This window comes from Bombina bombina, chromosome 3 (genome assembly GCF_027579735.1).
Source record: "Bombina bombina isolate aBomBom1 chromosome 3, aBomBom1.pri, whole genome shotgun sequence".
In the NCBI taxonomy this organism is placed as follows: Eukaryota; Metazoa; Chordata; class Amphibia; order Anura; family Bombinatoridae; genus Bombina; species Bombina bombina.
This window is the reverse complement of record NC_069501.1, coordinates 701,420,929-701,448,666: the sequence shown is the minus strand read 5'-3', so window position 1 is coordinate 701,448,666 and position 27,738 is coordinate 701,420,929. Positions and strand designations below refer to the sequence as shown.

Below are 27,738 nucleotides of genomic sequence, written 5' to 3'. Positions count from 1 at the left end.
CAACTTTTGGAAGAAAACCAGGTTTAGTACGTAAAACCACCTTATCTGCATGGAACACCAGATAAGGAGGAGAACACTGCAGAGCAGATAATTCTGAAACTCTTCTAGCAGAAGAAATTGCAACTAAAAACAAAACTTTCCAAGATAATAACTTAATATCAACGGAATGTAAGGGTTCAAACGGAACCCCCTGAAGAACTGAAAGAACTAGATTGAGACTCCAAGGAGGAGTCAAAGGTTTGTAAACAGGCTTGATTCTAACCAGAGCCTGAACAAAGGCTTGAACATCTGGCACAGCTGCCAGTTTTTTGTGAAGTAACACCGACAAGGCAGAAATCTGTCCCTTCAGGGAACTTGCCGATAATCCTTTTTCCAATCCTTCTTGAAGGAAGGATAGAATCCTAGGAATCTTAACCTTGTCCCAAGGGAATCCTTTAGATTCACACCAACAGATATATTTTTTCCAAATTTTGTGGTAAATCTTTCTAGTTACAGGCTTTCTGGCCTGAACAAGAGTATCGATAACAGAATCTGAGAAACCTCGCTTCGATAAAATCAAGCGTTCAATCTCCAAGCAGTCAGCTGGAGTGAAACCAGATTCGGATGTTCGAACGGACCCTGAACAAGAAGGTCTCGTCTCAAAGGTAGCTTCCAAGGTGGAGCCGATGACATATTCACCAGATCTGCATACCAAGTCCTGCGTGGCCACGCAGGAGCTATCAAGATCACCGACGCCCTCTCCTGATTGATCCTGGCTACCAGCCTGGGGATGAGAGGAAACGGCGGGAACACATAAGCTAGTTTGAAGGTCCAAGGTGCTACTAGTGCATCCACTAGAGCCGCCTTGGGATCCCTGGATCTGGACCCGTAGCAAGGAACTTTGAAGTTCTGACGAGAGGCCATCAGATCCATGTCTGGAATGCCCCAAAGTTGAGTGACTTGGGCAAAGATTTCCGGATGGAGTTCCCACTCCCCCGGATGCAATGTCTGACGACTCAGAAAATCCGCTTCCCAATTTTCCACTCCCGGGATGTGGATAGCAGACAGGTGGCAGGAGTGAGACTCCGCCCATAGAATAATCTTGGTCACTTCTTCCATCGCTAGGGAACTCCTTGTTCCCCCCTGATGGTTGATGTACGCAACAGTCGTCATGTTGTCTGATTGAAACCGTATGAACTTGGTCCTCGCTAGCTGAGGCCAAGCCTTGAGAGCATTGAATATCGCTCTCAGTTCCAGAATATTTATCGGTAGAAGAGATTCTTCCCGAGACCAAAGACCCTGAGCTTTCAGGGATCCCCAGACCGCGCCCCAGCCCATCAGACTGGCGTCGGTCGTGACAATGACCCACTCTGGTCTGTGGAATGTCATCCCTCGTGACAGGTTGTCCAGGGACAGCCACCAACGGAGTGAGTCTCTGGTCCTCTGATTTACTTGTATCTTTGGAGACAAGTCTGTATAGTCCCCATTCCACTGACTGAGCATGCACAGTTGTAATGGTCTTAGATGAATGCGCGCAAAAGGAACTATGTCCATTGTCGCTACCATCAACCCGATCACTTCCATGCACTGAGCTACGGAAGGAAGAGGAACGGAATGAAGTATTCGACAAGAGTCCAGAAGCTTTGTCTTTCTGGCCTCTGTTAGAAAAATCCTCATTTCTGAGGAGTCTATAATTGTTCCCAAGAAGGGAACCCTTGTTGACGGGGATAGAGAACTCTTTTCCACGTTCACTTTCCAGCCGTGCGATCTGAGAAAGGCCAGGACGATGTCCGTGTGAGCCTTTGCTCGAGGGAGGGACGACGCTTGAATCAGAATGTCGTCCAGGTAAGGTACAACTGCAATGCCCCTTGGTCTTAGCACAGCTAGAAGGGACCCTAGTACCTTTGTGAAAATCCTTGGAGCAGTGGCTAATCCGAAAGGAAGCGCCACGAACTGGTAATGTTTGTCCAGGAATGCAAACCTTAGGAACCGATGATGTTCCTTGTGGATAGGAATATGTAGATACGCATCCTTTAAATCCACCGTGGTCATGAATTGACCTTCCTGGATGGAAGGAAGGATAGTTCGAATGGTTTCCATCTTGAAAGATGGGACCTTGAGAAATTTGTTTAAGATCTTGAGATCTAGGATTGGTCTGAACGTTCCCTCTTTTTTGGGAACTATGAACAGATTGGAGTAGAACCCCATCCCCTGTTCTCTCAATGGAACAGGATGAATCACTCCCATTTTTAACAGGTCTTCTACACAATGTAAGAACGCCTGTCTTTTTATGTGGTCTGAAGACAACTGAGACCTGTGGAACCTTCCCCTTGGGGGAAGTCCCTTGAATTCCAGAAGATAACCCTGGGAGACTATTTCTAGCGCCCAAGGATCCAGAACATCTCTTGCCCAAGCCTGAGCGAAGAGAGAGAGTCTGCCCCCCACCAGATCCGGTCCCGGATCGGGGGCCGATATTTCATGCTGTCTTGGTAGCAGTGGCAGGTTTCTTTGCCTGCTTTCCCTTGTTCCAGCCTTGCATTGGTCTCCAAGCTGGCTTGGCCTGAGAAGTATTACCCTCTTGCTTAGAGGACGTAGCACCTTGGGCTGGTCCGTTTTTACGAAAGGGACGAAAATTAGGTCTAGTTTTTGCCTTGAAAGGCCGATCCTGAGGAAGGGCATGGCCCTTACCCCCAGTGATATCAGAGATAATCTCTTTCAAGTCAGGACCAAACAGCGTTTTCCCCTTGAAAGGAATGTTTAGTAGCTTGTTCTTGGAAGACGCATCAGCCGACCAAGATTTCAACCAAAGCGCTCTGCGCGCCACAATAGCAAACCCAGAATTCTTAGCCGCTAACTTAGCCAATTGCAAAGAGGCGTCTAGAGTGAAAGAATTAGCCAATTTGAGAGCATTGACTCTGTCCATAATCTCCTCATAAGGAGGAGAGTCACTATCGAGCACCTTAATCAGTTCATCAAACCAGAAATATGCGGCTGTAGTGACAGGGACAATGCATGAAATGGGTTGTAGAAGGTAACCCTGCTGAACAAACATCTTTTTAAGCAAACCTTCTAATTTTTTATCCATAGGATCTTTGAAAGCACAACTATCCTCTATGGGAATAGTGGTGCGTTTGTTTAAAGTAGAAACCGCTCCCTCGACCTTGGGGACTGACTGCCATAAGTCCTTTCTGGGGTCGACCATAGGAAACAATTTTTTAAATATGGGGGGAGGGACGAAAGGAATACCGGGCCTTTCCCATTCTTTATTAACAATGTCCGCCACCCGCTTGGGTATAGGAAAAGCTTCTGGGAGCCCCGGCACCTCTAGGAACTTGTCCATTTTACATAGTTTCTCTGGGATGACCAAATTTTCACAATCATCCAGAGTGGATAATACCTCCTTAAGCAAAATGCGGAGATGTTCCAATTTAAATTTAAAAGTAATCACATCAGATTCAGCCTGCTGAGAAATGTTCCCTAAATCAGTAATTTCTCCCTCAGACAAAACCTCCCTGGCTCCCTCAGATTGGGTTAGGGGCCCTTCAGAGATATTAATATCAGCGTCGTCATGCTCTTCAGTAACTAAAACAGAGCATCCACGCTTACGCTGACAAGGGTTCATTTTGGCTAAAATGTTTTTGACAGAATTATCCATTACAGCCGTTAATTGTTGCATAGTAAGGAGTATTGGCGCGCTAGATGTACTAGGGGCCTCCTGAGTGGGCAAGACTCGTGTAGACGAAGGAGGGAATGATGCAGTACCATGCTTACTCCCCTCACTTGAGGAATCATCTTGGGCATCATTGTCATTATCACATAAATCACATTTATTTAAATGAATAGGAATTCTGGCTTCCCCACATTCAGAACACAGTCTATCTGGTAGTTCAGACATGTTAAACAGGCATAAACTTGATAAGAAAGTACAAAAAACGTTTTGAAATAAAACCGTTACTGTCACTTTAAATTTTAAACTGAACACACTTTATTACTGCAATTGCGAAAAAACATGAAGGAATTGTTCAAAATTCACCAAACTTTCACCACAGTGTCTTAAAGCCTTGAAAATATTGCACACCAATTTTGGAAGCTTTAACCCTTAAAATAACGGAACCGGAGCCGTTTTAAGCTTTAACCCCTTTACAGTCCCTGGTATCTGCTTTGCTGAGACCCAACCAAACCCAAGGGGAATACGATACCAAATGATGCCTTCAGAAGTCTTTTATCAGTATCAGAGCTCCTCTCACATGCGACTGCATGCCATGCCTCTCAAAAACAAGTGCGCAACACCGGCGCGAAAATGAGACTCTGCCTATGCTTTGGGAAAGCCCCTAAAGAATAAGGTGTCTAAAACAGTGCCTGCCGATATAATTATATCAAAATACCCAGAATAAATGATTCCTCAAGGCTAAATAAGTGTTAATATCAATCGATTTAGCCCAAAAAATGTCTACAGTCTAAATAAGCCCTTGTGAAGCCCTTATTTACAATCGTAATAAACATGGCTTACCGGATCCCATAGGGAAAATGACAGCTTCCAGCATTACATCGTCTTGTTAGAATGTGTCATACCTCAAGCAGCAAAGGACTGCAAACTGTTCCCCCAACTGAAGTTAATGCTCTCAACAGTCCTGTGTGGAACAGCCATGGATTTTAGTTACGGTTGCTAAAATCATTTTCCTCATACAAACAGAATTCTTCATCTCTTTTCTGTTTCTGAGTAAATAGTACGTACCAGCACTATTTGAAAATAACAAACTCTTGATTGAATAATGAAAAACTACAGTTAAACACTAAAAAACTCTAAGCCATCTCCGTGGAGATGTTGCCTGTACAACGGCAAAGAGAATGACTGGGGTAGGCGGAGCCTAGGAGGGATCATGTGACCAGCTTTGCTGGGCTCTTTGCCATTTCCTGTTGGGGAGGAGAATATCCCACAAGTAAGGATGACGCCGTGGACCGGACACACCTATGTTGGAGAAACATTCAATACATTTCCACAATGTAACAGTTTCAGCAAATAGAAAAAAACAAAGATAGTATTTTTTTTAAAACAAAAAAATAAAATCAAAATGCAGGCATAATAGCTTTCAAAAATCATGAAAACAGCGAGCAATAGAGGGAGAGAGGTAAAATAAGTAAATTTTGGCGCCAAGAATGACACATTACGCAAAAGGAAGTTAAAAAATGTTTTGGCGCAAAACGCATCATAACAAACGCGACTTCGCGCCAAAACAACTAGCGTCATAGCTAAGAGTGTCTTAAAAAATTATACATACTTTCCGAAAGACACCCATCCACATATAGCAGATATCCAAACCAGTACTGAAAAACTATCAGCAGAGGTAATGGTATAGAAGAGTATATCGTCGATCTGAAAAGGGAGGTAGGAGATGAACCCCTATAACCTATAACAGAGAACCCTTGAAAAAAATTCCCGTGAGATTGTGTTAAATGTAATAAGGAGAGATCAGACTTGCTACATTATTTGTGGTCATGCCCAAAAATGAATCAATACTGGGAAAAGAAACTTCTGGTTAAATACATTTTTACACTTTAAATCCCGGATCACATCACAACATAGTTTTTTCTTATTTAGTGACAGCGCAGAATTAGGAGAGCAACGGCTGATAAACATGGCCAATTTGGCGGCACGCAGCCTAATATTTAAGAGATGGAGATCCCCTGATGCCTCTGGTCTGGCTGAATTTTCTAATATGAAAAAACTTTAAATGACCATTGAATTACAAGATCTGAAGTCAACTTCTGAATTATTTTTTTTCCAAATGGAAGACATTTATACTGTCCTGGCCTTTGCCAATACAGCTAAAATTAATTTCTCCTTTAAAAAAAACATAATTTATGCTTACCTGATAAATTCCTTTCTTCTGTAGTGTGATCAGTCCACGGGTCATCATTACTTCTGGGATATTAACTCCTCCCCAACAGGAAGTGCAAGAGGATTCACCCAGCAGAGCTGCATATAGCTCCTCCCCTCTACGTCACTCCCAGTCATTCGACCAAGGACCAACGAGAAAGGAAAAGCCAAGGGTGAAGTGGTGACTGGAGTATAAATTAAAAAATATTTACCTGCCTTAAAACAGGGCGGGCCGTGGACTGATCACACTACAGAAGAAAGGAATTTATCAGGTAAGCATAAATTATGTTTTCTTCTGTTAAGTGTGATCAGTCCACGGGTCATCATTACTTCTGGGATACCAATACCAAAGCAAAAGTACACGGATGACGGGAGGGATAGGCAGGCTCTTTATACAGAAGGAACCACTGCCTGAAGAACCTTTCTCCCAAAAATAGCCTCCGATGAAGCAAAAGTGTAAAATTTGTAAAATTTGGAAAAAGTATGAAGCGAAGACCAAGTTGCAGCCTTGCAAATCTGTTCAACAGAGGCCTCATTCTTAAAGGCCCAAGTAGAAGCCACAGCTCTAGTGGAATGAGCTGTAATCCTTTCAGGAGGCTGCTGTCCAGCAGTCTCATAAGCTAAACGAATTATGCTACGAAGCCAAAAAGAAAGAGAGGTAGCAGAAGCTTTTTGACCTCTCCTCTGCCCAGAGTAAACGACAAACAGAGAAGACGTTTGTCGAAATTCCTTAGTTGCCTGTAAGTAAAATTTTAGAGCACGGACTACATCCAGGTTGTGCAGTAGACGTTCCTTCTTCGAAGAAGGATTTGGGCATAAAGAAGGAACAACAATCTCTTGATTGATATTCCTGTTAGTAACTACCTTAGGTAAGAACCCAGGTTTAGTACGCAGAACTACCTTATCCGAATGAAAAATCAAATAAGGAGAATCACAATGTAAGGCTGATAACTCTGAGACTCTTCGAGCCGAGGAAATAGCCATTAAAAATAGAACTTTCCAAGATAACAACTTTATATCAATGGAATGAAGGGGTTCAAACGGAACGCTCTGTAAAACATTAAGAACAAGGTTTAAACTCCATGGCGGAGCAACAGTTTTAAACACAGGCTTAATCCTGGCCAAAGCCTGACAAAAAGCCTGGACGTCAGGAACTTCTGACAGACGTTTGTGTAACAGAATGGACAGAGCTGAGATCTGTCCCTTTAATGAACTAGCAGATAAACCCTTTTCTAAACCTTCTTGTAGAAAAGACAATATCCTAGGAATCCTAACCTTACTCCAAGAGTAACCTTTGGATTCACACCAATATAGGTATTTACGCCATATCTTATGGTAAATCTTTCTGGTAACAGGTTTCCTAGCCTGTATTAAGGTATCAATAACTGACTCAGAAAACCCATGTCTTGATAAAATCAAGCGTTCAATTTCCAAGCAGTCAGCTTCAGAGAAGTTAGACTTTGATGTTTGAAGGGACCCTGTATCAGAAGGTCCTGTTTCAGAGGTAGAGACCAAGGTGGACAGGATGACATGTCCACCAGATCTGCATACCAAGTCCTGCGTGGCCACGCAGGTGCTATTAGAATCACTGATGCTCCCTCTTGTTTGATTCTGGCAATCAATCGAGGAAGCATCGGGAAGGGTGGAAACACGTAAGCCATCCTGAAGTCCCAAGGTGCTGTCAGGGCATCTATCAGGACTGCTTCTGGATCCCTGGATCTGGACCCATAACGAGGAAGCTTGGCGTTCTGTCGAGACGCCATGAGATCTATCTCTGGTTTGCCCCAACGTCGAAGTATTTGGGCAAAGACCTCCGGATGAAGTTCCCACTCCCCCGGATGAAAAGTCTGACGACTTAAGAATTCCGCCTCCCAGTTCTCCACTCCCGGGATGTGGATTGCTGACAGGTGGCAAGAGTGAGACTCTGCCCAGCGAATTATCTTTGATACTTCCATCATAGCTAGGGAGCTTCGTGTCCCTCCCTGATGGTTGATGTAAGCTACAGTCGTGATGTTGTCCGACTGAAACCTGATGAAACTCCGCGTTGTCAACTGGGGCCAAGCCAGGAGGGCATTGAGAACTGCTCTCAATTCCAGAATGTTTATTGGCAGGAGACTCTCCTCCTGACTCCATTGTCCCTGAGCCTTCAGAGAATTCCAGACGGCACCCCAACCTAGAAGGCTGGCGTCTGTTGTTACAATTGTCCAGTCTGGTCTGCTGAATGGCATCCCCCTGGACAGATGTGGCCGAGAAAGCCACCAAAGAAGAGAATTTCTGGTCTCTTGATCCAGATTCAGAGAAGGAATGTTTATTGGCAGGAGACTCTACTATGTCCATTGCCGCTACCATTAAGCCGATTACCTCCATGCATTGAGCCACTGACGGGTGTTGAATGGAATGAAGGGTGCGGCAAGCACTTTGAAGTCTTGTTAACCTGTCCTCTGTCAGGTAAATCTTCATTTTTACAGAATCTATAAGAGTCCCCAGGAAGGGAACTCTTGTGAGTGGAACGAGTGAACTTTTCTTTTCGTTCACCTTCCATCCATGTGACCTTAGAAATGCCAGTACTAACTCTGTATGAGACTTGGCAGTTTGAAAGCTTGAAGCTTGAATCAGAATGTCGTCTAGGTATGGAGCTACCGAGATTCCCCGCGGTCTTAGTACCGCCAGAAGAGCACCCAGAACCTTTGTGAAGATTCTTGGAGCTGTAGCCAATCCGAATGGAAGAGCTACAAACTGGTAATGCCTGTCTAGGAAGGCAAACCTTAGGTACCGGTAATGATCTTTGTGAATCGGTTTGTGAAGGTAAGCATCTTTTAAATCTACAGTGGTCATGTACTGACCCTCTTGGATCATAGGTAAAATTGTCCGAATAGTCTCCATCTTGAACGATGGAACTCTTAGGAACTTGTTTAGGATCTTTAAGTCCAGGATTGGTCTGAAAGTTCCCTCTTTTTTGGGAACCACAAACAGATTTGAGTAAAACCCCTGTCCCTGTTCCGATCGTGGAACTCGGTGGATTACTCCCATTAACAAGAGCTCTTGTACGCAGCGTAGAAACGCCTCTTTCTTTGTCTGGATTGTTGACAACCTTGACAGATGAAATCTCTCTCTTGGAGGAGAGTATTTGAAGTCCAGAAGGTATCCCTGAGATATTATTTCTAGCGCCCAGGGATCCTGGACATCTCTTGCCCAAGCCTGGGCGAAGAGAGAAAGCCTGCCCCCCACTAGATCCGATCCCGGATCGGGGGCCCTCAATTCATGCCGTTTTAGGGGCAGCAGTAGGTTTCCTGGTCTGCTTGCCCTTGTTCCAGGACTGGTTAGGTTTCCAGCCTTGTCTGTAGCGAGCAACAGCTCCTTCCTGTTTTGGTGCAGAGGAAGTTGATGCTGCTCCTGCTTTGAAATTACGAAAGGAACGAAAATTAGACTGTCTAGTCTTAGTTTCGGCTTTGTCCTGAGGCAGGGCATGGCCTTTACCTCCTGTAATGTCAGCGATAATCTCTTTCAACCCGGGCCCGAATAAGGTCTGCCCTTTGAAAGGTATATTAAGCAATTTAGACTTAGAAGTAACATCAGCTGACCAGGATTTTAGCCACAGCGCCCTGCGTGCCTGAATGGCGAATCCTGAATTCTTCGCCGTAAGTTTAGTTAGATGTACTACGGCCTCCGAAATGAATGAATTAGCTAGTTTAAGGACTCTAAGCCTGTCCGTAATGTCGCCCAGAGTAGCTGAACTAATGTTCTCTTCCAGAGACTCAATCCAGAACGCCGCTGCAGCCGTGATCGGCGCAATGCATGCAAGGGGTTGCAATATAAAACCTTGTTGAACAAACATTTTCTTAAGGTAACCCTCTAATTTTTTATCCATTGGATCTGAAAAAGCACAGCTATCCTCCACCGGGATAGTGGTACGCTTAGCTAAAGTAGAAACTGCTCCCTCTACCTTAGGGACCGCTTGCCATAAGTCCCGTGTGGTGGCGTCTATTGGAAACATTTTTCTAAATATCGGAGGGGGTGAGAACGGCACACCGGGTCTATCCCACTCCTTAGAAACAATTTCAGTAATTCTCTTAGGTATAGGAAAAACCTCAGTACTCGTCGGTACCGCAAAATATTTATCCAACCTACACATTTTCTCTGGTATTGCAACTGTGTTACAATCATTCAGAGCCGCTAACACCTCCCCTAGTAATACACGGAGGTTTTCCAGTTTAAATTTAAAATTTGAAATATCTGAATCCAGTCTGTTTGGATCAGAACCGTCACCCACAGAATGAAGTTCTCCGTCCTCATGTTCTGCAACCTGTGACGCAGTATCTGACATGGCCCTAATATTATCAGCGCACTCTGTTCTCACCCCAGAGTGATCACGCTTACCTCTTAGTTCTGGTAATTTAGCCAAAACTTCAGTCATAACAGAAGCCATATCCTGTAATGTGATTTGTAATGGCCGGCCAGATGTACTCGGCGCTACAATATCACGCACCTCCCGAGCGGGAGATGCAGGTACTGGCACGTGAGGCGAGTTAGTCGGCATAACTCTCCCCTCGTTGTTTGGTGAAATTTGTTCAATTTGTACAGATTGACTTTTATTTAAAGTAGCATCAATACAGTTAGTACATAAATTTCTATTGGGCTCCACTTTGGCATTGCAACAAATGACACAGGTATCTTCCTCTGAATCAGACATGTTTAACACACTAGCAAATAAACTTGCAACTTAGAATACAATTCAATTAGAATAATATTAAAAACGTACTGTGCCTTTAAGAAGCACAGAAAATCTATGACAGTTGAAAATTAATAAATTGAAACAGTTATAGCCTCAATCCTTGTAAACAACACAACTTTAGCAAAGGTTTAATCCCAATAGCAAAGATAACAAATTCTGAAAGCAGGAAACAATTACAGAATAAACGTTTTTTATCACAGTCAACTATAATTCTCACAGCTCTGCTGAGAGAAATTGCCTCCCTCAAAATAAGTTTGAAGACCCCTGAGTTCTGTAGAGATGAACTGGATCATGCAGGAAATACAATGAGCTGCTGACTGAAATAACTGATGCATAGAAAAGGCGCCAAAAAAACGGCCCTTCCCCCTCACACACAGCAGTGAGAGAGAACAGAAACTGTCAGAAAAAGATTAAGCAACTGCCAAGTGGAAAAATGGTGCCCAAACATTTATTCACTCAGTACCTCAGCAAATGAAAACGATTTTACATTCCAGCAAAAATGTTAAACATAATTTCTAGTTATTAAACAGCTTAATGTACTTCTTACAGTGTAATTCTAGTGAAGTACCATTCCCCAGAATACTGAAGTGTAAAGTATACATACATGACATTATATCGGTATGGCAGGATTTTCTCAGCAATTCCATTGTCAGAAAATAAAAGCTGCTACATACCTCTATGCAGATTCATCTGCCCGCTGTCCCCTGATCTGAAGTTTACCTCTCCTCAGATGGCCGAGAAACAGCAATATGATCTTAACTACTCCGGCTAAAATCATAGCAAAAACTCTGGTAGATTCTTCTTCAAACTCTGCCAGAGAGGTAATAACACACTCCGGTGCTATTTTAAAATAACAAACTTTTGAATGAAGATATAAAACTAAGTATAATCACCATAGCCCTCTCACACCTCCTATCTAGTCGTTGGGTGCAAGAGAATGACTGGGAGTGACGTAGAGGGGAGGAGCTATATGCAGCTCTGCTGGGTGAATCCTCTTGCACTTCCTGTTGGGGAGGAGTTAATATCCCAGAAGTAATGATGACCCGTGGACTGATCACACTTAACAGAAGAAAACTAATTACCCTTTATAACATTAATAGTAGAAGAGTTTCTTCCACAACAATGGCTAAATACTGCGGCTAATAAGGCTTGAGGGGGAGTTCTAAAATAGTAGGAGGCGCGGCCAGTGCTAGAGGTATGAGTAAGGTGTCTATTACATTTCTTTATTTGTATTTATTTTTTTGTTATGTTTAATTGAAACGTAATATTTTCCTCTTTTTCTTTCAAGTGCAAACTAAAATATAACCTGTTCGGTAAAATTATGTATATATTGATACAGTATCAAAGAGGGAGAAAGGAAGAGAAGGGGAAAAAGAAGGGGAAAGAGGGAAAAGAGGGGAAACTACAAATATTACTTAGCTCTCCTTAGAATAACAAGGCACTTAAGTAAAGAAAAGACAGTTGATTTTATGCATGTTATTATTTTGAGTACATAACTTAATAGATCAAGAAGTATTGTTAATAATGTTAAGGGATACTAAGATATGAATATTAATACTGAATGTGAAGTTTGTTTTTTATTAGAACATATTGGTATTTAAGGCTTTAATGCAATACATTAATGTGTCTGGAACTGAGTTGTGGGTGTGGTGGGAGGTGTATTTATAGGCATTTTGAGGTTTGGGAAACTTTGCCCGCTCCTTGTAGCAATGTATTTCCCATACGTCATTAGCTCATGGACTCTTGCCAATTACATGAAAGAAAAGAAAATTTAAAAAAATGCATGACAAATTTATGTGCATCACTGTCAAATTTATATGCCACATACATATTTGTATATTAAACTACTCACATTCTAGAGGACATATTTATACTTACTATAATGTGTCTGGCGGACCTATTATAAGTACTTCCCATCTGTAAAGGTCATTATCGTCTATAAGTCCTGCTGAAAAGCCTTCCACAGGATTCTTATTAAGCTCTGAAAAAAAAATTAAAAAAAAAATTAAATATTAAACCTAAAAATGGGTATGGTGTCACAGTAACACATTTCTGATTCCCTTTAAATAGCTCCCATTTTATGCCAACAATTTAAAATGTGTGTCTTGATGGCATTAAAAGAAGGCTTTAACATTTACACAAATATATTGCATACAAATGCAGCTAAAACAAAAATTAAAAACACAAAATGTATGCTTACCTGATAAATTAAATTAATTTCTTTAATAGTGTTGAGCATCGACAAGGGAGGAGGCGGCAAAGATACCCAACATTCCACAATCCCATTAAACTATCTGGTATAACTATCTGGTATAGCCGAGAAAAGGAGAAATGGAGAAGTAAGAAAGGATAGATGAGGTGCATACTAAAATTGCCATTGAATACAAAAAAAGAGAGAAAAAAAGAGAGAGAAAGAAAGAGAGAGAGAGAGAGAGAGAGAGAGAAAGAAAGAGAGAGAGAGAAAGAAAGAAAGAGAGAGAGAGAAAGAAAGAGAGAGAGAGAAAGAAAGAGAGAGAGAGAAAGAAAGAGAGAGAGAGAAAGAAAGAGAGAGAGAGAGAAAGAAAGAGAGAGAGAGAGAAAGAAAGAGAGAGAGAAAGAAAGAGAGAGAGAGAGAAAGAAAGAGAGAGAGAGAGAAAGAAAGAGAGAGAGAGAAAGAGAGAGAGAGAAAGAAAGAGAGAGAGAGAAAGAAAGAGAGAGAGAGAAAGAAAGAAAGAGAGAGAGAGAAAGAAAGAGAGAGAGAGAAAGAAAGAGAGAGAGAGAGAAAGAAAGAGAGAGAGAAAGAAAGAGAGAGAGAGAGAAAGAAAGAGAGAGAGAAAGAAAGAGAGAGAGAGAGAAAGAAAGAGAGAGAGAGAAAGAGAGAGAGAGAAAGAAAGAGAGAGAGAGAAAGAGAGAGAGAGAAAGAAAGAGAGAGAAAGAAAGAGAGAGAAAGAAAGAGAGAAAAAAAGAGAGAGAAAGAAAGAGAGAGAGAGAGAGAGAAAGAAAGAGAGAGAGAGAAAGAAAGAGAGAGAGAGAAAGAAAGAAAGAGAGAGAAAGAAAGAAAGAGAGAGAGAGAAAGAAAGAGAGAGAGAGAAAGAAAGAGAGAGAGAGAAAGAAAGAGAGAGAGAGAGAGAGAAAGAAAGAGAGAGAGAGAAAGAGAGAGAGAGAAAGAAAGAGAGAGAGAGAAAGAGAGAGAGAGAAAGAAAGAGAGAGAAAGAAAGAGAGAGAAAGAAAGAGAGAAAGAAAGAGAGAGAAAGAAAGAGAGAAAGAAAGAAAGAGAGAAAGAAAGAAAGAGAAAGAAAGAGAGAGAAAGAAAGAGAGAGAAAGAAAGAGAGAGAAAGAGAGAGAAAGAGAGAGAGAGAAAGAAAGAGAGAAAGAAAGAGAGAGAAAGAGAGAGAAAGAGAGAGAAAGAGAGAGAGAGAGAAAGAGAGAGAAAGAGAGAGAAAGAGAGAGAAAGAGAGAGAAAGAGAGAGAAAGAGAGAGAAAGAGAGAGAAAGAGAGAGAAAGAGAGAGAAAGAGAGAGAAAGAGAGAGAAAGAGAGAGAAAGAGAGAGAAAGAGAGAGAAAGAGAGAGAAAGAGAGAGAAAGAGAGAGAAAGAGAGAGAAAGAGAGAGAAAGAGAGAGAAAGAGAGAGAAAGAGAGAGAAAGAGAGAGAAAGAGAGAGAAAGAGAGAGAAAGAGAGAGAAAGAGAGAGAAAGAGAGAGAAAGAGAGAGAAAGAGAGAGAAAGAGAGAGAAAGAGAGAGAAAGAGAGAGAAAGAGAGAGAAAAGAGAGTACACCATAGACCTATAAAAAAAAATACAGCTTAAAAGGACATTATATGACAGAAAATATGAGATATTTTGTATAGGAATATAAATAGCAACAATTTAATCTGAAAGAAATATATCACATAAAAACAAAAACTGGTAAAAGTGCAGTATCCAGTAAAACACAGTTAAAAAATAAAACATAAAAACATACACAAGTTAAAAATCATACAAGTTACAAGTCCATGTCCAAAAAGGGGATTGGAATCCAGCAGGTGTTACCTAAACAGGTACTTCAAGATGCTGGAAGAAAAGGAAAAAATCCCAAATCACAATATACGCAAGAACCAAATTTAAGGTGTGTATTTCTTACTTACACCGGGAATGAATTCTTGTTTTAATTTAGAACGATAGTCCGGTGAGCAAAAGGTTTTCCCAAAGCGTCCATTGTGCTATCTCATTCAGAGTCGCTCCTTGGCGTTTTTTCTGATGATTTGAACGGTTAGTCATTCCAATCTCCACTGCACCTCTAGGACTACGGATGCTCTGATGGGACATTAACAGTAGGAATAGAGAAACGCGTTTCTTCAATTTTTTTTCATTTAAAATATGTTTTATTTTCATAATTTATTATACAATAAGATTTGTTTCATTGACACATATAAATGTTGTATTTTGAAGGTATAACTTATAACCCCTTAATTTTTAATTTGTCCCGAATTTTTAAATTTGTCCCGAATATGTTGATGTTGTTCATATTGCATGTTTTTAGGGATTATGATTTGTAATAATGCAATGTTCTTGCTAATATACTATAATATTTATAATCCACGGACTTCTCTTTTAACATTTTTCTTTATATATTATATATCGTTATATATTTTTTCAATGACTAGTTTATATTGTCCTTACGCCCCCTTCATTTGCATAAGCATCAGTATATTAAGCAATAGGGGTGCATTACTTTTTAGAGCTTGAAAAAGGCCAGTTACGGCTGAAACTCGTTGCTCTATTCCTACTGTTATTGTCCCATCCGAGCATCCGTAGTCCTAGAAGTGTAGTGGAGATCGGAATCACTAACCGTTCAAATCATCAGAAAAACCGCCAAGGAGTGACTCTGAATGAGACAGCACAACAGAAGCTTTGGGAAAACCTTTTGCTCACGGAACTATCATTATAAATAAAAACAAGAACCCATTCCTGGTGTAAGTAAGAAATACACACCTTAAATTTGGTTCTTGCGTATCTTGTGAATTGGGATTCTTTTTTCCTTTTATTCCAGCATCTTGTTGAAATACCTGTTTAGGTAACACCTGCTGGATTCCAATTCTCTTTTCTGACATGGACTTTTAACTTGTATGTTTTTATGTTTTATTTTTCAACTGCGTTTTACTGGATACTGCACTTTACCCGTTTTTGTTTTTATGTGATATATTAGTTTCAGATTAAATTGTTGCCATTTATATTCCTATACAAAATCTCTCATATTTTCTGTCATATAAATGTCCTTTAAGCTGTATTTTTTTTATAATGCTATGGTGTACTCTGTTTTACAAAAGGTTATTTTTGTACTCAATTGCATTTATAGAGGTTTTAGGGATCCTCTGTTTCTCACCATTAACTTTGTGACATTTTACTCTGCGCTAATATCTTACTCCAAACTTCTCTATACTAAAACTGCCACCAACTGAAAATATATATTAGGACGGGTCTCATGGACCACCAAAGAAAAATTAATTGATCAGGTAAGCATACATTTTGTTTTCGTTCATAAGGTGGTGAGATTCCACAAGCCATTACTCCCTCTATCTATTACCCAAGCTGTTTAGTCTACGGAGTAAAAGGGGGGGGCAGATACTACTGCCTGGATGACTTTCATATCAAAAGCTGCTTCAGAAGAAGCAAAAAGTGGTAAACATTAGTAAGAGATATATAAGGATGACCCTGCTGCACCCTTGCAAAGTTGTAAATAAAAAAATATTTTTGAAAGCCCTTTAAGTGTAAAAACTGATCTACCAGAAAGGGCTGGAATGCATTTTAGGAGAGACTTTCCTGCCTTAAAGACTTGTGAAATAAGAGTGTTACCCAAGAAGCTAAAGTAACGGGCACGGCTGTAACCTAGTGGGCATTTGCATGGACCGGTCTAAAATCCTTGAAATGTTATAAGTAGAATATCAATGCTCTCACTAAACTAAAAATATGTAGGAGCCTGTCTGTTAAATCACACAAGTGAAGTTAGTTATCAGAAAAAAACATAATTTATGCTTACCTGATAAATTTATTTCTCTTGTGATGTATCGAGTCCACGGATTCATCCTTACTTGTGGGATATTCTCCTTCCCTACAGGAAGTGGCAGAGAGAGCACCCACAGCAGAGATGTCTCTATAGCTCCCCCCTTAGCTCCACCCCCCAGCCATTCGACCGAAGGCTAGGAAGAAAAAAAAGAAACCATAGGGTGCTGTCCAGTAGTCTCATAGGTCAAACGGATGATGCTTTTCAGCCAAAAGGAAAGAGCGGTAGCCGTAGCCTTTTGGCCTCTCTGCTTACCAGAATAAATAAACAATGAAGATGTTTGACGGAAATCTTTGGTTGCTTGTAAGTAGAACTTTAAAGCACGAACCACATCAAGATTGTGCAACAGACGTTCCTTCTTTGATGAAGGATTAGGACACAGAGAAGGAACAACAATCACTTGATTGATATTCTTATTAGAAACAATTTTAGGAAGAAACCCAGGTTTGGTACGCAAAACCACCTTATCTGCATGGAAAATAAGATAAGGGGAATCACACTGTAAAGCAGATAGCTCAGAAACTCTTCGAGTCGAAGAGATAGCAACTAAGAACAAAACTTTCCAAGATAGAAACTTAATATCTATGGAATGCATAGGTTCAAACGGAACCCCTTGAAGAACTTTCAGGACTAAGTCCAGGCTCCAAGGCGGAGCAGCAGGCTTAAATACAGGCTTAATTCTGATCAAAGCCTGACTAAAAGTTTGAACGTCTGACATCTGCCAGACGTTTGTGTAGTAGAATAGACAAAGCAGATATTTGTCCTTTTAGAGAACTAGCTGATAATCCCTTCTCCAAACCCTCTTGGAGAAAAGACAATATTCTAGGAATACTAATCTTACTCCACGAGTAACCTTTGGATTCACACATATAAAGATATTTGCGCCAAATCTTATGATAGATCTTCCTGGTGACAGGCTTTCTAGCCTGAATCAGGGTATCAATGACCGACTCAGAGAACACACGCTTTGATAGACTAGGCGTTCAATCTCCAAGTAGTCAGACGCAGAGAAACTAGATTTGGATGTGAGAACATACCTTGGATAAGAAGGTCCCGCCTCATTGGCAGGGTCCACGGTGGAACCGAGGACATGCCCACTAGGTCTGCATACCAAGTCCTGTGTGGCCACGCAGGTGCTATCAGAATCACAGAAGCTCTCTCCTGCTTGATTCTGGCAACCAGACGTGGAAGGAGAGGAAGCGGTGGAAATACGTAGGCCAGATTGAAGGACCAAGGTACTGCTAGAGCATCTATCAGTACCGCCTTAGGATCCTGGGACCTGGACCCGTAACAAGGAAGTTTGGCATTCTGACGTGACGCCATCAGATCTAATTCTGGTGATCCTCTGCCCATCGGATTATTTTGGTTACTTCCATCATCGCTAGAGAACTCCTTGTTCCTCCCTGATGATTGATATAAGCTACAGTCGTGATGTTGTCCGACTGAAACCTGATGAATTTGGCTGCAGTAAGCTGAGGCCATGCCTGAAGTGCCTTGAATATCGCTCTCAGTTCTAGGATGTTTATCGGAAGAAGAGAGATTCCTCCCGAGACCATAAGCGCTGTGCTTTCAAGGATTTCCAGACTGCACCCCAGCCTAGCAGGCTGGTATCTGTCGTTACAATGAGCCACTCTGGCTTGTGGAAGTACATTCCCTGAGACAGGTGGTCCTGAGACAACCACCAGAGAAGGGAATCTCTGGTCTTCTGGTCCAGATGCAGTTGAGGAGATAAATCTGTATAATCCCCATTCCACTGTTTGAGCATGCATAGTTGCAGTGGTCTGAGGTGTAGGCGGGCAAAAGGAACTATGTCCATTGCCGCTACCATGAGTCCGATTACCTCCATACACTGAGCCACAGATGGCCGAGGAATGGAATGAAAAGTTCGGCAAGTGGTTAAGAGTTTTGATTTTCTGACTTCCGTCAGAAATATTTTCATTTCTACCGAATCTATCAGAGTCCCCAGAAAGGAAACTCTTGTGAGAGGGAAGAGAACTCTTTTTTTTTTATGTTCACCTTCCACCCGTGAGATCTCAGAAAAGCCAACACAATGTCCGTAAGACTTGGCTAGCTGAAAAGTCGACACCTGAATAAAGATGTTGTCTAGATAAGGCGCCACTGCTATGCCCCGAGGTCGTAGAACCGCCATAAGGGACCCTAGCACCTTTGTGAAAATTCTTGGAGCCGTGGCTAACCCGAAGGGAAGAGTCACAAACTGGTAATGCCTGTTTAGAAAGGCAAATCTGAGAAATTGATGATGATCTCTGAATAGGGATGTGTAGATACGCATCCTTTAAGTCCACGGTAGTCATATATTGACCTTCCTGGATCAGAGGCAGAATAGTCCGAATGGTCGCCATCTTGAATGATGGAACCTTGAGGAACTTGTTTAGAATTTTGAGATCCAAGATTGGCCTGAAAGTTCCCTCTTTTTTGGGAACCACAAACAGGTTTGAGTAGAACCCTAGTCCCTGTTCCTCCTTTGGCACTGGGCGGATCACCCCCATGGTAAGCAAATCTTCTACACAGCGTAAGAACGCCTCTCTCTTTGTCTGGTTTACAGACAATCAAGAAATATGAAATCTCCCCCGTGGAAGGGAGTCTTTGAATTCCAGAAGATATCCCTGGGACACAATTTCTAAAGCCCAGGGATCGTGAACATCTCTTGCCCAAGCCTGAGCGAAGAGAGAGAGTCTGCCCCTACTAGATCCGGTCCCGGATCGGGGGATACCCCTTCATGCTGTCTTAGAGGTAGCTGCAGGCTTCTTGACCTGTTTACCCTTGTTCCAAGCCTGGTTAGGTCTCCAGACTGACTTGGATTGGGCAAGATTCCCCTCCTGCTTTGCAGCAGAGGAAGCCGAAACGGAACCACTCTTGAAGTTCCGAAAGGAACAAAAATTACTTTGTTTGATCTTCATCTTATTTGATCTATCCTGAGGAAGGGCATGACCTTTCCCTCCAGTGATGTCTGAAATAATCTCTTTCAGTTCAGGCCCGAATAGGGTCTTTCCTTTGAAAGGGATGTTCAAAAGTTTAGATTTGGATGACACATCAGCAGACCAGGACTTAAGCCATAACGCCCTGCGTGCTAAAATGGCAAAACCTGAATTCTTTGCCGCTAATTTAGCCAGTTGAAAAGCGGCATCTGTAATAAAAGAATTAGCCAATTTAAAGGCCTTGATTCTGTCCATAATCTCCTCTAATGGAGTCTCCATCTGAAGAGCCTCTTCTAGAGCCTCAAACCAGAAAGCAGCTGCAGTAGTTACAGGAACAATGCACGCAATAGGTTGAAGAGAAAAACCCTGATGAACAAAAATTTTCTTCAGGAGACCGTCTAATTTTTTATCCATAGGATCTTTGAAAGCACAACTGTCTTCGATAGGTATAGTTGTACGCTTAGACAGAGTAGAAATAGCTCCCTCCACCTTAGGGACTGTCTGCCACGAGTCCCGCATGGTGTCAGATATGGGAAACATTTTCTTAAAAACAGGAGGGGGAGAGGACGGAATACCTGGTCTATCCCACTCCTTAGTAATAATATTCACAATCCTCTTAGGAACTGGAAAAACATCAGTGTAAACAGGAACCTCAAAGTATTTATCTATTTTACACAATTTCTCTGGAACCACTATAGGGTCACAATCATCTAGAGTCGGTAATACCTCCCTGAGCAATAAGCGGAGGTGTTCAAGCTTAAATTTAAAGGCCGTCATATCAGAATCTGTCTGAGTAAGAGTCTTTCCTGAATCAGAAATTTCTCCCTCAGATAACAAATCCCTCACCCCTACTTCAGAGCATTGTGAGGGCATATCAGATACAGCTACTAAAGCGCCAGGCGGCTCAGCATTTTTCCTAAACCCAGAGCTGTCCCGCTTTCCTTGTAAACCAGGCAGTTTATATAAAACCTCTGTGAGGGTTGTATTCATAACTGTGGCCATGTCTTGTAAAGTAAAAGAATTTGACGCACAAGAGGTACTTGGCATCACTTGTGCGGGCGTTACTGGTTGTGACACTTGGGGAGAGCTAGATGGCGAACCCTCATTTACTTCTGACTGAGAATCATCTATTGCTCTATTTTTAAGTGCTAATATATGTTCTTTATAGTCATATCAGTACAATTGGGACACATTCTAAGAGGGGGTTCCATAATGGCTTCCAAACATATTAAACAAGGATTTTCCTTGGTGTCAGACATGTTAAACAGGCTAGTAATGTAACAAGCAAGCTTGGAAAACACTGTAATCAAAGTAAAAAACACTTAGAAATAAAACGGTACTGTGTCTTTAAGAGAAAAAAAGCTGCACCAGTTCTGCAAATAGTGTAAAAAAGCAGTAAACTTAACGAAATTTTTACAGTAGCATTATAAAGGCTTAGTAACTTTGCACAGCTATGCAAATAAACAATTAACCCTTAAATGGCAAAAACGGATTGAAAAAACGTTAACCCCAGTAAAAAAAGACTTTCAGCACCATGCCACAGCTCTGCTGTGGCTCCTACCTGCCCTTCAGAACGATTTGTGGGGGAAAAAAACTTCTTTAACAACCCTCAAACACAGCAGAAACGACAGGAGAAGCAGTGATATGTCTCAGGGGAAAGGAAACTGCGCAACTGAGGCGCGAAAATAGGCCCCTACCACCTCACTCGATGTTTTGAGGCCTACCAGAGAAACACCAGAGTGTCTCTTAATTAAACATGTGAGTTACAAAACTCAAAACCAAGCCACAATGACCCCTCTAGTCCCTTCAAAAAACGTTATAAATGCATCAAAAAAATAAAACTTTTTTCCTAACAGTGTCACCAGTAACTAATGAGCCCTTGCAAGCAAGCTGAAATTCCTGTTAAAGTATCTGAATACAGCGTACCCTTCCCTCATGGGGATATTGTCAGCCTTTTTTAGATTTCACACAGTCTGTCTAGAAAAATATAGACTGAACATACCTCATATGCAGCTTAGTCTGCAAACCGTTCTCCCAACTGAAGTTTTCCTATACTCTTCAGGCCTTGTGAGAACAGCAGTGGATCTTAGTTACAAAGTGCTAAGATCATCATCCCTCTTGCAGAAATCTTCATCTCTTTTCTGCCAGAGAGTAAATAGTACACACCGATACCATTTTAAAATAAACTCTTGCTCGAGAAGTAAAAAAACTACATTTTAGTCACCACATAGCTCTTTGCCCTTCCTAGCAGCTAAGCAGGCAGAGAGAATGACTGGGGGGTGGAGCTAAGGGGGGAGCTATATAGACAGCTCTGCTGTGGGTGCTCTCTCTGCCACTTCCTGTAGGGAAGGAGAATATCCCACAAGTAAGGATGAATCTGTGGACTCGATACATCTTACAAGAAAAAAATAAATATTGGAGACTTAAATGTCCTCAAAACTGCCTTATAGTGTAAAACCAGTCAAGGAGGTTAGGAAGAATGTGTAAACAATTCAGAAACTCTTCTGGCAGAAGATATTGTTAAGAAGAAACAATACAACCATGCAAGACAGGAGCTGAATGTCCACATTACATATAAGCAAAGGGAATACATTAGGATTAATCACTTGTTTGATCCTAACCAGAGTCTGATTAAAACTAAGAATGTCAGGAAGTTTAGAAATCTTTTAGTGGAATAATATGGCAAATGCTAAAATCTAACCTTAAAAGCCCACGAAGTGGAAACTGATCTAGTAGAATGAGCTGTGATTCTCTGAGGCCGGGCCTGGCCCAGCTCAAAATAAGCCCGATGAATCAAAAGCTTTAACCAGGATGCCAAGGAAACAGCAGAAGCTTTCTGACCTTTCCTAGAACCCGAAAAGACAACAAATAGACTAGAAGTCTTCCTGAAAGCTTTAGTAGCTTCAACATAATATTTCAAAGCGCTTACAACATCCAGAGAATGTAAGGATCTCTCCAAAGAATTCTTAGGATTACAAAGAGGGAACAACAATTTCCCTATTAATGTTGTTAGAATTTACAACTTTAGGGAAAAATGTAAATAAAGTCTGCAAAACTGCCTTATCCTGATGGAAAATCAGAAAAGGAGATTCACAAGAAAGAGCAGATAATTCAGAAACTCTTCTAGCAGAAGAGATAGCCAAAAGGAACAACACTTTCCAAGAAAGTAGTTTAATATCCAAAGAATGCATAGGCTCATAAAGAGGAGTCTGTAAAGCCTTCAAAACCAAATTAAGACTCCAAGGAGGAGAGATTCATTTAATGACAGGCTTGATACGGACCAAAGCCTGTACAAAACAGTAAATATCAGGAAGCTTAGCAATCTTTCTGTGAAATAAAACAGAAAAAGAGCAGAGATTTGTCCCTTCAAGAAACTTGCAGACAAACCTTTATCCAAACCATCCTGAAGGAACTGTAAAATTCTAGGAATTCTAAAAAAATGCCAGGAAAATTTATGAGAACAACACCATGAAATATAAGTCTTCCAAACTCGATAATAAATCTTCCTAGAAACAGATTTACGAGCCTGTAACATAGTATTAATCTCTAGTATTAACCTCTATGACTAAGCACTAGGGATTCAATTTCCATCCCTTAAAAATTTAACGATTTGAGATTCTGACGGAAAAATGGTCCTTGAGACAGAAGGTCTGGTCTTAAAAGAAGCGGCCAAGGTTGGAAACTGGACATCCAGACAACATCCGCATACCAGAACCTGTGAGGCCATGCTGGTGATACCAGAAACACAAACGATTGTTCCATGATGATTTTGGAGATCACTCTTGGAAGAAGAACTAGAGGTGGAAAGATATAAGCAGGTTGGTAAAACCAAGGAACTGCTAATGCAACCACCGACTCTGCCTGAGGATCCCTGGACCTGGACAAGTACCTGGGAAGTTTCTTGTTTAGATGGGAAGCCATCAGATCTATTTCTAGAAGACCCTACATCTGAAAAAACACATCTGGATGGAGAGACCACTCCCTGGATGTAAAGTCTGACGGCTGAGATAATCCGCTTCCCAATTGTCTACACCTGGGATATATACCACAGAAATTAGACAAGAGCTGGATTCCGCCCAAGAAAGTATCCAAGATACTTTTTTCATAGCTAGGGGACTGAGTCCCACCATGATGATTGACATATGCCACAGTTGTGATATTGTCTGTCTGAAAACAAATGAATGGTTCTCTCTTCAACAGAGGCCAAACCTGAAAAGCCTTGAAAATAGCACAGAGTTCTAAAATATTGATTGGTAACCTTGCCTCTTGAGGTTTCCAAACCCTTGTGCGGTCAGAGATCCCCAGACAGCTCCCCAACCTGAAAGACTTGCATCTGTTGTGATTACAGTCCAGGTTGGACGAACAAAAGAGGCCCCTTGAACTATACGATGGTGGTCTAAACACCAAGTCAGAGACTTTGTATAATCCCTGCACCATTGATTTGGCATCCAAAGCTGGAGAGGTCTCATAAAAACGAGCAAAGGGGATCTCGTCCGATGCTGCAGTCATGAGACCTAAAACTTCCATGCACATAGCTACTGAAGGGAATGATTGAGACTGAAGGTTCCGACAAGCTGAAACCAATTTTTATTCGTCTCTTGTCTGTTAGAGACAGTCATGGACACTGAATCTATCTTGAAACCTAAAAAGGTGACCCTTGTCTGAGGAATAAAGGAACTTTTGGTAAATTGATCCTCCAACCATGTCTTTGAAGAAACAACACTAGTTCATTTGTGTAAGATTTGACAGAATGTAAAGACTGAGCTAGTACCAAGATATTGTCAAAATAAGGAAACACCGCAATACCCTGTTCTCCGATTACAGAGAGTAGGGCACCGAGGACCTTTGAAAAAATTCTTGGAGCGGTCGCTAGGCCAAATGGAAGAGCGACAAATTGGTAATGCTCGTCTAGAAAAGAGAATCTCAGAAACTGATAGTGATCTGGATGAATCTTAATATGAGTATATGCATCCTGTAAGTCTATTGTGGACATATGACCTTGCTGAACAAAAGGCAGAATAATCCTTATAGTCACCATTTTGAAAGTTGGCACGCTTACAAAACTATTCAAAATTTTCAGATGCAGGACTGGCCTGAATGAATTTTCTCTTTCTTTGGGACAATGAATAGATTTGAATAAAACCCCAGACCCTGTTCCTGAAACGGAACTGATACGATTACCCCTGAAAGCTCTAGATCTGAAACACACTTCAGAAAAGCCAGAGCCTTCACTGGATTTGCTGGAACGCGTGAGAAAAAAAAAAATCTTCTCACAGGTGGTCTTACTCTGAATCCTATTCGATACCCTTGAGAGACAATACTCTGAATCCAATGATTTTGGACAGAATCTGCCCAAATGTTTTTGAAAAAATGTAATCTGCCCCCACCAGCTGAGCCGGAATGAGGGCCGCACCATCATGCAGACTTGGGGGTTGGCTTTGGCTTCTTAAAAGGCTTGGATTTATTCCAACTTGAAGGTTTTGAATTGGAACCAGATTCGTTGGGGGAAGGATTGGCTTTCTGTTCCTTATTATGTTGAAAAGAACGAAAAAGATTAGAAGCTTGAAATTTACCCTTAGATCTTTTATCCTGAGGTAAAAAAAAACTCCCTTCCCCCCAGTGACAGTTGAAATAATTGAATCCAACTGAGAACCAAATAAATTGTTACCTTGGAAAGAAAGGGATAGTAATCTAGAATTAAATACCATGTCAGAATTCCAATATTTGAGCCACAAAGCTCTTCTAGCTAAAATAGCTAAAGACATAGATTTAACATCAATATTCAGGATATCAAAAATAGCATCACAGATAAAATGTTTAGCATGTTGAAGCAAACTAACAATGCTAGACAAAACAGGATCTGTTTCCTGTTGCCCCAAGCTTTCCAACCAAAGAGTTGATGCAGCTGCAACATCAGCCATAGAAATGGCAGCCCTGAGAAGATAGCCAGAATATAAATAAGCTTTCCTAAGATAAGATTCAAGTTTCCTATCTAAAGGGTCCTTAAAAGAAGTACTATCTTCCATAGGAATAGTAGTACGTTTAGCAAGAGTAGAAATAGCCCCATCAACTTTGGGGATTTTTTCCCAAAACTCCAATCTAACTGCTGGCAAAGGATACAACTTTTTAAACCTAGAGGAAGGAATAAAAGAAGTACCAGGCCTATTCCATTCCTTTGAAATCATATCAGAAATAGCATCAGGAACTGGAAAAACCTCTGGAGTAACCACAGGAGGTTTATAAACAGAATTTAAACGTTTACTAGTTTTAGTATCAAGAGGACTAGTTTCCGAGTAATCAACACCTCTTTTAACAAGGAACGAATATACTCCATCTTAAAGAGATAAGTAGATTTGTCAGTGTCAACATCTGGAGGTAGGATCTTCTGAATCAGATAGATCCTCATCAGAGGAGGATAAATCAGTATATTGTCGGTCATCTGAAATTTCATCAACTTTATGAGAAGTTTTAAAAGACCTATTACTTTTATTAGAAGGCAGAATAGCAGACAAAGCCTTCAGAATCGTATCAGCCATAAAATCTTTTATATTCACAGGGATATCATGTACATTAGATGTTGAAGGAACAACAGGCATTGTACTAGTACTGATGGATACATTCTCTGCACGTAAAAGCTTATCATGACAACTATTACATACTACAGCTGGAGATATAATCTCCGCTAACTTACAACAGATACACTTATCTTTGGTAGAACTGTTATCAGGCAGCAGGGATCCAACAGTGGTTTCTGAGACAGGATCAGATTGAGACATCTTGCAAATGTAAGAGAAAAAAACCATATAAAGCAAAATGATCAATTTCCTTATATGGCAGTTTCAGGGATGGGAAAAAAATGCAAACAGCATAGCCCTCTGAGCATAGAAAAAGGCAAGAGACATATTGAAAGTGGGGTTTAATAATTAAAATATATGGATCCAAGTAACACGCACAATGCAAAATAAAAACTTTTGGTGCCAACAACATCCGGAAATGACACAACTCGCGTCATGGCAGACGCAACCTTGTGCAAGGAAACCTGGCGTCAACTAAGACGCTGGAAATGACGAATTTGCTTTACCGACTGTACCTTTGCGACAAAACAATTCTCGCGTCAAGAATGACGCAATAGATATCAGCACGTTGCAGCCTCGCAAGCTTAATTTTGCCCGCGAAAATGAATGAAAACAGTCAATTTTGAAGAAAAGACTAAACCCCCAGGTAAGAAGAAATGACTTCCAAATTATGTTTTTCCCAATTTTGAAACGGATAGTCTGCAAAAGGAAATATACATAAACCTGACTCATGGCAAATATAAGTACAATACATATATTTAGAACTTTACATTAATACATAAAGTGTCAAACCATAGCTGAGAGTGTCTTAAGAAATAAAAACATACTTACCGAAAGACACCCATCCACATATAGCAGATAGCCAAACCAGTACTGAAACAGTTATCAGTAGAGGTAATGGAATATGAGAGTATATCATTGATCTGAAAAGGGAGGTAGGAGATGATTCTCTACAACCGATAACAGAGAACCTATGAAAAGATTTCCCGCGAGGAAAACCATAGAATTCAATAGGTGATACTCCCTTCACATCCCTCTGACATTCACTGTACTCTGAGAGGAACCGGGCTTCAACATGCTGAGAAGCGCATATGACAGAAGGAGGCAAAATTTGTAAAACTGAGTTGTGGCTGTATTTATAAGCATTTTGAGGTTTGGGAAACTTTGCCCCTCCCGGTAGGACTGTATATCCCATACGTCACTAGCTCATGGACTCTTGCCAATTACATGAAAATATATATATATATATATATATATATATATATATATATATATATATATATATATATATATATATATATATATATATATATATATAAATTCAAAGCAGATTGCACTCCACGCTATCCAATATTCCAATACCCTGGGTGCTGCAAAATTGGCATACAAAACAGAAAAAACAAAGCGCACTCCTAGGGAACCTTTTTTCAAATCCTTTTACTGGTGAACGTTTTCGGACATATCACGTCCGTCCTCAGACCAAAAAAGACATATATATATATCACCGATACCATTTTTCTAAGACCGAGTACAAGTACCGATACTTTTTTCAAATACTCACCTATATCAATTACAGTTACTTTTTTTTTTTCTGTCATGACAGTTTACCAAGCACAATACTG

General features: G+C 41.0%; 1 protein-coding gene across 2 annotated transcripts in view; it reads right to left on the bottom strand.

Annotated features, from left to right (window-relative positions):
* Window positions 1–27,738, bottom strand: part of UBE2G1 (ubiquitin conjugating enzyme E2 G1) — a 218,928-nt gene that overhangs the window by 160,172 nt on the left and 31,018 nt on the right. For both annotated transcript variants that reach the window (XM_053707499.1, XM_053707498.1), the window contains exon 2: window positions 12,468–12,570. In XM_053707499.1, coding sequence (XP_053563474.1) covers window positions 12,468–12,570 — 103 coding nt within the window. The remainder of the gene's footprint in view (window positions 1–12,467; window positions 12,571–27,738) is intronic.